Source organism: Manis pentadactyla, chromosome 4 (genome assembly GCF_030020395.1).
Source record: "Manis pentadactyla isolate mManPen7 chromosome 4, mManPen7.hap1, whole genome shotgun sequence".
In the NCBI taxonomy this organism is placed as follows: Eukaryota; Metazoa; Chordata; class Mammalia; order Pholidota; family Manidae; genus Manis; species Manis pentadactyla.
In genome coordinates this window covers 175589283-175599576 of record NC_080022.1, presented here as the reverse complement: position 1 = coordinate 175599576, position 10294 = coordinate 175589283, and the positions used below count along the sequence as shown (strand labels likewise).

The 10294-nt window shown below is 54.1% G+C and overlaps 2 protein-coding genes across 4 annotated transcripts; both read right to left on the bottom strand.

Annotated features, from left to right (window-relative positions):
- Positions 1–6595, bottom strand: LOC118919668 (angiotensin-converting enzyme-like protein Ace3). 3 transcript variants are annotated; one of them, XR_008997415.1, is made up of 4 exons: positions 6070–6595; positions 5819–5991; positions 3638–4316; positions 1–184 (listed from the first exon to the last, which is right to left on the bottom strand). XR_008997415.1 is itself a non-coding variant. In XM_057501608.1 (3 exons), exons 1-3 carry the CDS (start codon positions 6433–6435, stop codon positions 4217–4219), a joined length of 639 nt encoding a protein of 212 aa, XP_057357591.1. In that variant the 5' UTR covers positions 6436–6595; the 3' UTR covers positions 1–4216. The 3 variants fall into 3 exon arrangements, 1 of the variants encoding a protein (XP_057357591.1); XR_008997416.1 differs by having other exon boundaries at positions 1–3760; positions 4017–4316; XM_057501608.1 differs by having other exon boundaries at positions 1–4316.
- Positions 6596–7174: 579 nt separating this feature from the next.
- Positions 7175–8667, bottom strand: LOC130683273 (angiotensin-converting enzyme-like protein Ace3). Its single transcript, XM_057499535.1, has 3 exons — positions 8509–8667; positions 7959–8117; positions 7175–7699 (listed from the first exon to the last, which is right to left on the bottom strand). Exons 1-3 carry the CDS (start codon positions 8665–8667, stop codon positions 7508–7510), a joined length of 510 nt encoding a protein of 169 aa, XP_057355518.1. The 3' UTR covers positions 7175–7507.
- Positions 8668–10294: the final 1627 nt, after the last annotated feature.

Below are 10294 nucleotides of genomic sequence, written 5' to 3'. Positions count from 1 at the left end.
CTTCAAAGGAAGAGCTGAAGTCTGGCCAGCCCAGGATCTCCCCCCGCTGCACATTCTCAGTCACCAGCCAGTTCAGTAGGGGCCTGAAGTAGGTCATAAAGGCTTTTGTGGACACCTCCGTCTGCCCAGTTATCTTCTCCAGGACCTCTGGCCAGGGCTTGCTTGAGCCCAGTTTAGGATATCCCTGGGAGAGTGGGTACAGCGGAGTGTTGCTGGGACCCTTCAGTGTGCCCCACCCTGACCTAGGGCTTTGTTGGCCGGACTTTGCCCACAGAGTTCCGCATAGTGGATAAAACCACAAATTTTGTAATACGATCAACTTGGGTTTGAATTCTGCCACTCAGTAGCTGTGGGACATTAGGCAAGTAACTTAACCTTTCTGAGCCTCCGTTTCCATATCCTTAAGATGGAGATAATAGCAGTACCTACCACCTAGGGTTGTGATGATGACATAAACACAATGCTGGGAGGATATTAGGCAGGCAGCAAATGTCAGCTACTAATTACTGTTTTATTATTGTTATTATTGCCACTACTGTGATGATTATTATTAGCCTGGACTTAAGTAGGCATAAAGTCTTGAGACACTATTTGCCATGAGGGCCTCAGTGTCAGTAGGGAGAGGCAGCTCTTCAGCCCTGTCTGTCTCACAGGGAGTGTTTGTAAAGATTAGAGAGATAATGAGCGTGGGATGTGCTCTGTGCACGGCCTGCAGTGCTGCACAAATGTCAGCTCTGTCTCAAAGCACACCCAGTGCTTGGTGGCAGGGGGTCAAGCCTTAGGCTTGGCCCACACACTTACGGTTGGGGTACAGAGTGTGCTGAAGCCAGGGCTCTGGGCTCCTCCACCCCAGGGCTCCCTGCAGAGGCAGCAGTAGGCATATGTTGATCCTTTTCAATCTGTTTCCCCATCTGACCAGGAGAGGAGGGGCCTAGAGGCCTAGAAGTCAGAGTATGGAGTCTAGACTAACAGGACCAGGTACAAGTCCCAGCGGAGCAACTAATAGGCTGCATACCCTCAGGCAATCAACATGACCACTCTTAGCCTCAGTTTCCTCATCAATAAAATGGCCCACATACCTGCCTTTCATGTGGTGAGGATTAAGTCACGTTAGGGTGGTGAAAGAGGACTTTGTAGCTTGCAAAGACTGATACACATAGCTTAATAAACAACTGGGAAAGAATGAGACAGGGAAACTGAAGGTCAGTGGATCTTTGTCAGAAACCAGTGGGAAAGAATGTAGTTAAGACCCTAGAGAAATGGAGGAGAAAAGCCATCAAGATGAAAAGGAAAAAAGATGCAGGGCTAACTTTAGATAAGAGGATTTTATCAGATGCTGGGTCCTGGGAGACAGGAAGGATCTGACGCGGGGAAAAGTCTTGACCACTGAGAATCTACCTATGTAGGAACAGCCCTTCATAGGGCAGGACAAGAGGAGGTTGGACCAAAGCCCAGCTGACGGCCCACATGGGCAGAGCATGAGACTTACAAAGGTGACAAGTGGGCTCTTCCCGGAGCCCTCGACTCCAAGGTGGCAGCAGTGGGCCCCACAGACAAGGTCAGGCCCACCACGGCTGGGCGGGTGAGGTGGGGAACTTGGGGACTTGCACCAAGTCCACTTTGACCTTCTGTTTTCAGCAGAACCAGCCCAGGGCAATTTGGTGCGTTTAGAATGATGAGTCAAAAGTAGCAAAATCAGGTTTTAAAATATATTAGGCAAAAGAGCAGCCAAGAATGTTGCCCTTCCCCTTCTCCCTGGCAAGCACTCCCTTCCTCTCCCCCTCCACAGCCCGTATTCCACTCTGCTGCCATCTCACCCCCGCAAAGCTCATGGCACACCCTTTCTCAGAGACCTCTCCGCTGCCCGGAAGCTGGTGTTTGCGGTCCTAGACCTGGAACTCAGGCTTTTCCCTTGCCAGGGGCTGGACAGCGATGCGTAAAGACTGGGGAGCAATGACCAGTGATGACTGGCAAGGTCTCTACATGCTTTGCTGCTAAGTCAGAGCCTGGGAGCCTTGTGTGCCCTGGTGGGGTGGGGGAGGGAAGCAATGAGGATGACTGAGGTCAAATGTCCCACCAATCAAGTGGGATGAAGGCTCAGAGTTAAAAGTGAGTTGTGGTGTAGGAAACAGAGGTCTGCTACTTCTTGCATTCCTGCATTAGGGGTCAGCGGTCCCTGGACATGACCTCCTTACCCTCTTAGCCTGTTCACCAAAGCCCTTTCCTAGTGCACCTGCCACTGTCTTTTATTGTGATTACAGATTTAGCCTGTGGTCTACTGCCCCCTGCTGGACATAGAGCACAAGCAAATGTTTGCTGAATGAATAAATAATGGACAGCCGGAGACATGAATGCAGAAAGCAGAGGCCCTTATGCTCCACACACTCGGAAAAGTTCAAACCTGGGCAGTCAACTAGACTAAATCCATGTAGTGTGAAAAGATGAAAAAGCAAATAGACTAGGGAGACAATAGGCATGCAAGCTACAGTCCTCCCTGGGAGCAAAGCTGGGGGGATCAGTCCTGCAGCCCCATGTGGCCTAGTGGTTATTGAAAAACTACATTGTGGAATCTCAAATACGCTCATTAAATTTGCAAAGGATTCTAGATTATGTTTTGTTAACCCTCTAGGACACACAAATACAACTCAAGATGACTGATCAATTAGTGAAAAGGACCTATTGGAATCAATTGAAATTCAGTGGGGAAAAGCTCTCATCAGTGGACAGGCTCTGTGTCTCAGTGTTTGGGTCACTGATCTTGGAACCAGTAGACCTAGATCTAACCTCACCAAACCTGTGATGGAAACAATAGGGTGAATGATAATGTGTCCTGGAGTCAGTGTGGGGCTCCAAGCATGACTTTGCAACTTGATATGTAATCCCATTACCTGTCTTGGCTTCTGTTTTATCATTTATGAAATGTGTATAATACCTACTTTGCAAAGTTATGAGCTACCAATGAGAAATTCCATAAGAGGACCCATTAGAGAGCCCAGCCTGTAAATGCTTCCTACCATCAGCTCAGCTTTCACTCCCTCCAGGTTTGCTTCAATACTAAAACTCAGCTCCACAGAAGCAGGAATGGAAAGGACGAGCTAGAGACCAAATGCAAGGAAAAAGACTGTGAGAAGGGGGTCAAAGTGGGCCCCACGCTGACCAGAGCATGCCAAGAGGTTGGTGCAAAAGCAACCTGGTCACCCTGTAAAACTGGATCCAGGTACCTCCAGGAAGATGTGGGAACAGCAGAGCGCACCCAAGGGTGCATCAAATGCTGCTGAGAGAATAGGCAAGCACCTTGCAAGGAAAGAAGACAGGATTCAGATGGAAGACTGGAGGCTGAGGCCACACCCTAACACTGGCTTACCTGGGACAGTTTGATTCATTGACATATGTGAGCGAGTGGGTGGGTGTGTCTGTGTGTGTGTGTTGGCAGGAAGGGGCTTCACAGAAGGAAATGGGCCTCATTACTGTAGGAGAGACTGCGGGCTGACATAAAGAAGAGCATCCACTAGAGTATAAGCTCCCTGAAACTCTGCCCAGGGTGTATAGGGTGGTGGAGTGAGGAGAGGGGGCCCAGGGCAGGCTTCCAGCAGGAAGGGATGGGACGCTGAGAACAAATGAGGGAGGAGGCACTCACTCCAGGAGCTTCCCGGCCATCTTAGAGTTGAAGATGTTACACTGGTGCAGTGGCCCCACGTGGCCTGAAGCCTTGCACAGCGCTTCGTGGAATTGAAACTGGAGCCCCAGGCTGAGGAAGTACCTGGGTAGAGGAACATGAGGACAGACTGGGGAGTCGGTGTCAGGAGTGGAAAGCCCAGGGCCAGTTGGAGGCTGGCAGCTCTGATGCGCAGTGGCCGCGAGGGCCCAGCCGTCAGTCCCAATCCAGGTGGAGGCTCCTTTGTGAAGGTGCCACCTTAGGCTGGCCCTGGAATCCTGCAAGTGCTCTCCTTCTCAGCCTCCCTGCTTCCTGCCCTACTTCCGGGGACAGCAAAGATGCTTTAGAATATTACCATCACCTCCATACAGGATCTGATATCAAAGCCCCAAGGATTCTAGGGCATGGCCTTCAGAAGGCTGTGCAACTCGATGGGAGGAGGCGGGCAGGGTGCAGAGAGACAAATGGATCTAGGGCCTTCCTGGAATTCCTTGGCCTGGTTCCGGTGCCCCCACCCCCCCAGCTCCCAGGGTTGGTTCTGCTGGCAGGGCCCAAGCTTCATCATAGGTAGGGCACGCTGGCAGAGATGTGGAACTTGGCACCTGGGTCGAAGTCGTCCTCTGTCCGAGGGATAGAGGGGCAGAGGCCCTGGATCTTCAACCTGGTGGGGAGAAGAGGGGGCTTGATAGTGCTGCCTGAGGGTCTTCAGAGTCTTTTACCTTGAAGCGTTTGCACAGCTATAAAAACTGGACCTGGTGTGCAGAGGACACTTAATGCATTTTCATTGATTAAATGGGTTAAAAACATATGGGACTGGGAATTAGAATAAAATAATAACAGTGGTTAACATTGAACACTTCCTCTGAGCTAGGAGCCAAGCTGAACGCTTCACACAGATTGACTCAGCGCCATCCTGCTTCTGGGGACACAGGAGGGAACGAGCTAGGCAAGGTCCCCGCTTGCATCCTAACGATGGGGCTCGGCTGCACGCCAGCTGACCAGGGTGAGTCATCTAATGAGAGTGACCGAGAAGAAAACAGAGTAACATCTCTTTGGCTTAGTACTAATTACTCCCATTTTACAGATGAGCAAACTAAGGTTTAGAAATCATGGAACTGGTGGCAGGACTCAGAACTAGTCCCTGGCAGATCCTGATAACTTTCAAGTTCAGGCCTGGCTTTGCCCCTTGGAGCTGTGTGACCATGTGACAGTCACTGATTGTCACTGAGCCTTATTGTAAAACAGGGATAAAATGACCCATGTGTGGGATGACACAAAGGGCCCATCATTCCATCACTGGCTCGCTGGAGAACCACCCTCTGGGCTGACAGAGAGTTGGATGGTTCTTCTCCTGACAGGTGACAGGAGCTTGTCCAAGGCTGAGGGAGTCGCCACCCCGGCCCCCGGTTTCCATCACCTGGGTGGTGGTGGGTATGGCAGATGGGGAAGGAAAAGGCCCCTCAGGTGCCTCAGTTGGCTGGCAGAAGTGCCCTTGGAGGTGCACAAGCTCAAGACTGCCAGCCCCACTGGTGAGGCCTGAAATCGGAGCAGGGCTGGGAGCGGGAGTGGACAGAGGGAGAAACGCCCAGTCCTGCTCGCCCGGGGTTGCTGTATGACCATGGGCTGGTCACAGGTTCCTCTGGGAGAGGCCATGGGCTGTTGTAAAGGTTCAGTAAACATGGGGCCCGGGGCAGAGCTAGCAGGCCTCTTCGTGGTTTCCCCACACCATGCTGTGGCCAGCAGACTTGAGCCAGTCAGTCTGAGGCCTTGCAGAGATGGAGAAGCCCTGGCCACGGGTATTTATTTTCTAATCCAACAGCCTGGGGTCAGTGCTGGGGTGTGACATGGATGCCTCTCAAGAGCGATGCTGCCTGGCTCCTGGTGGGCCCCTTTGGCAGCCGGTGCTGACCTTGGACACGCCTGGGGGTGCTAAGCCAGAGGCAGGTGTGTACGTGCACCCGGGCACCAGGAAAAGGGCAGTGGGCTTGCCAAGTCCTTTGCTTTCGCTCCCACCTCTCCCATTTGCCAGATCACATTCCCTGCTCTTCTTGGCTCCAGCCCTGCCCAACCCTGTGCCCACCTCCTACGACAGGCAGACAGGTGGAGAGAGGAGGGGGCAAGGAAGGGGGTGCAGTGGGGGAGTGCTGGCCACAGGGTGAGCACTTGAAGTCCTTGCTGTCATAGAAGTCCCATGCGGAGGTGTGCACTCCACCTCCCACCCATCGGTTGGCCTTTCCAAACATCGATTTTTTCCAGAACTCTGGAGAAGGGGAAAGCAGCCCCAGGGAGGTGAAGAATTCTTCAGCCTCTTTGAACATTTTCTCCAGCTTCCAGCGCTGTGGGAGAGAGGCGGTGCATGGGGCCCTGCCCAGGGGCACAGAGTGGGTGCGGGCAGAGGGAGGCTGAGTACTGACCTGGCTTTCCATGATCTTCATCATGTCCTCAGGGGGCTTCCTTGGGAATGGCAGGACCAGGTCTACGGTGCTGACCCAGGACCGAGCCCACATGTTCCCTGGAAGGAGAGCGGGTGGGCCAAAAGGAGGTAGGAGACCTTTTCTCTCCTTACTGTGTATGTGCTTAGAGGCCTCTTCTGCCCTCCCAGGCCCTGCAGTCATCAGGCTTTGCCCAGGAGGTGGGCAGGGATGGGGCCTCCGGGTTGATGAGCACAGGCCCGCAGTGGCGGTGCAGGGCCTGGCGCACGCAGGCGTGCGGGTTCGGGTAGAGCAGCTGCAGCTCCTGGAAGAGCTGCTCCAGGTCGCCTTCCAGTGTGTCAGGCTCATGCTTGGACCACCACAAGGCCCCCATGTCTTTGTAACCTAGGACAGGAGAGGGGGCTCAGAGGAGCTCACCACCCACCCTTCAGCCCTGGCCTGGCAGGTGGGAGAACCAGGCACCTTCTGGGGGAGACACGACGCCCGTGATCCTCAGAGTCTTCATCAGACAAATGCAAAAAATACCTCCTAAGGCCACTGTCTGTATTGGTTGAGATCAGTGGAAAAGAACTTAGCAAAATACATATTCTGTGCGCCAGGTTGGATAGGGCCTGGGTAAGGCCCTGCTCCTCTCTCACCCACCTGAGCCCCACCCATTCAAGCCCTCTGGCCACACTAGCTTATTTCAGATGCTCCCAAACACCAGCTCCTCCCCTGGCTGCCTGGGACGCTCTCTTACTTCTTGCTTACCTGGCTCCTTCCCACCTTTCAGGCCTTGAGAAATGTCAGAGAGGCCTTCCCTGGCCACTCATCTGAAGCAGGCCTCTCCTTATTCTCCCTCAAAGCCCTTTCCTTCTCAGCGTGTGTCCCAGTGGTAACTGGAGATGTGTGTTTGCATGACTATTGCCTGTGTCCCAGAGCACTGTAAGGCCCCCATAGGGCAGGCACCTTCTGTGTGTTCACCTGCCCATCCTCAGAACCTCCCCAGCACTGGGCAGAGAGCAGGTGCTCAACCTGCATTTGTAGAAAAACACAGTGAATGAACCACCTTTGCCCTCCCCAGCTGCAGGCTCAGGGTTCCCACCTCCAGGTTACCACGGGCATTGCTCTGTGCCCCTGCCAGGCCTTGCTCTGAGACCCAGCAGTGTGCTGGTCAGGCTGGACTCATGCGTGGGGTCGGGGGCCTCACCGCTGAGCTTCGCAGCCTTGTTGCTGAGCTGCACGTAGCACTCGAAGGTGATTTGAAGCTGGGGACCCATGGCATCCGGCCAGCCCTGCCAGGCCCACAGTAACTCCTTCTGGTCCCGGGAGGGGGCCATGAGTTCTGTGAGGTCTGTGGCCAGAAAAGGGGCCCAGGTGGGACCCCCACTACTGGCCTGCCTTCTGCCCTCACCCGTCCTAGGCAGCTTCCGCCCCCCAATCAGGGAGCACAGTGGGGGCAGGGAGGAGGACGAGGGAGGCAGCGTGGAGGGGCTGGGGTTACAGAGTCTGTGGTTGGGCAGGGGGCAGGGCTGGGGTGCTCATCAGGCTCCACCGGCAGGCAGGGACCCTCATTCAGGCACACCTGGGCCATGCTGTATGTTGTCTTCATGGAGGCCAGAAGCTTGTTGTACTGGGGGGGGACAGGTGTCACCCAGGGCAAGCCCATGCCCATGGGCCCACCCTGGCGCTAGCCCCACCAGCTGGGAGAGGTGGCCTGGCTGGGGCCCCACCGGCCTCTGATTCACTCCTCCTCCAGAGGCAGCTCTGGGCCCTGGCCCTGCCCCTGGGATCTCCCTCCTGCCCCAGACACTCTGGGTCCCCACCTGGCTGGCCCACCCACCCCCGGGCTGGGAGCATGTGCCCGGAGACCTGGGGGCTCCGTCCATCACCTCCTGGAGCTCGTCCTTGGTCAGGGCTGCCTTTTCTCTGTTCTGCAGCTTACTTAGCATGCGCCTCACGGTTGGGTCCTGGAACCTGGCGATCTCAAACAAGCCGGCCTGGCTGCCAAAGTACAGCGAGTGCTGGGACTTTTCCACGTCCTTGTGCAGCTAGGAGAGGCACCGTGTTTGCCGTGGGAGTTTGGGGGAGGGAGTAGGGGCCCCACACTGAACTCCTGGGCCACAGCCCTCACTCCTCCCCAAGCACACTTTATGGGCTCAGCATTATTGAAGATTTGCCAAGAGGGAGAAGGGAGGGAGTCTATGTCCCAAAAAGTAAGGAGGTGATACTTTTTATGAGAGGAAAAAAGCAAGAGATTCTTGCTCAGAGGATGCTTAGGGCCGCCAAGAGGCCCAGAGCCTGCAGCGCGCTTTGACACACACTCTGGGGCTACCCTCTTTCCTCTAGCTCTGGGCAGAGGCAGAAGGTGTGGTTCCCCATCCCTCTGAGACTCCCGGGGAGCGCAGGGAAGAAGGCGCTGGGGTGGAGGTGGTACCACACCATGTGCTCCTGATTTTTCTTGGTGGTGTTGGTGACATAGTCCCAGGTGGCCTCCACGAACTGGTTCCACACAACCTGGGCTGTGTGCTCATAAAACTGCAGGAACATCTTTGCTATGGTCTCATCGTAGAACTTGTCTGCAGAGGAGATGGACATCATGCTGTCCTGGCAGAGGCCACCCCTGCCTGGACCCCTTGTCCAATCCCATTCTCCTCTGGGTCCCAGCCCCACCTGAGGTCTGCTCATCCTCAGTCCTGAGCCTCGGCAAGAGCTGCCCATAACAGAAGAGCACAAATAAGGAAGGTCCATGGCACATCCATCTTGTGTCCATGACCAAGAGAACAGCAGAGGTGGGGGAAGGCTATGGGCCAATCACAATCCTGCTCCAGGTTGTGACATTAGGGGCTAAAGGGTCAGCCACGAATGTCAGAACTGGAAAGCCCCCACCCATCTTCTAGTCCAACTGTCCCCATTTTACAGGTGAGGAAATGGAGGTCCTGAATGGTCAAGCCATACAACCTGGTTCACACAACTAGTTAGCGGCAGAGCCGAGAGGAGAACCAGGGCTCCTGACTTTTGGGCCAGAGCTTGTATCACTGTACTTGGTCACTTCTCTCTGGTGCTGGAGCCACCCTTGGGCCTTGGCCAGGGATGGGTGAGACCCCTCCCTCCACAGGTGGGGGTCATCTCTGAGCAGGTGGCTGGGCTGATGGACGAAGTGGCTCTGGATCTTGACTCTGGAAGCACAGTTCTTTCTCCATGTTCTTCCATCTGGGCCTCCTATGTTCACATTTTTGGCTTTTTTCTCTTGGTTGATGTGTGGTCAACCCCAGGGCTGTGCACGACCCTTCCACCGCCTTGTCCTTACACCTGTTTCCCCAGGGACAGCCTGATCCCATGACTTCTCAGTCAGTTGAAGGCCCAGCAGGGCTAGGTCGTGGGGCTGGTACCTTCCATTTGGGGTGCATGCCCTTGAACTCTTTTCAAGATAGTGATTTCATTTTCTTCAGATAAATATCCAGAATTGGAATTGCCATATGGTAGTTCTATTTCTAATTTTTCAAGGAACCTATTTAAATTTTTTTCAGGCCTAAACCAAAGCCACTGGATTCACTTGTGTTAGAGCCAGGATCGGCTGGGGTTGGGAGTGAGCAGTTGGAGGAAGGCTGGGGGCTGGGAGGCGGTGGGGAGATCTGAGAAACTGCCCAGCAACCATAAGCATCTCTGCCCCGGGTAGCTGGTTACTGAGGAGCAATCAGCTGACAGGTATCAGCAGGTGCAGCACAGGGAAGGGCTCAGACTTCAGGACCACTGTAGAATATGCTGGAATGTCCCCTCTTCCTTCTGTCACCACCTCCTCTTCCTCTGCCTCCTTCCAGGTAGGCCTGGCCTCATCCATCCTGCCTCCTCATCTGAGGAGGCAGAAACAGAAGTCTGAAGAATTCTAGTATTTCAAAAGGACTAGGGAATAAGGCTGGTCTTGGTGACCGCGATGTTAAGTTTCCTTGCCCTCCGTCTGCAGCTCAGACCTTTAGGGTTTGCATGCTGGTGCCCTCATGCTCTCCACAAGCTCTGACAAGCAGCATGCTCCTCTGTGGTTCACAAAGATAGGAAAGGGGGTGATGTGACCTTTGTCTGGCAGACAAAGAGCTTTTGAAACATCAGGCTGGGGAGGGGATTAATTAGAGAAGTTGGTGGTAGAAAGCTCGGAACTATTTAGAGGATATGTTTACAGATTCCATTGTCCTAAGCAGTTATAAACTTCTACACTCTTGCATATCTAATC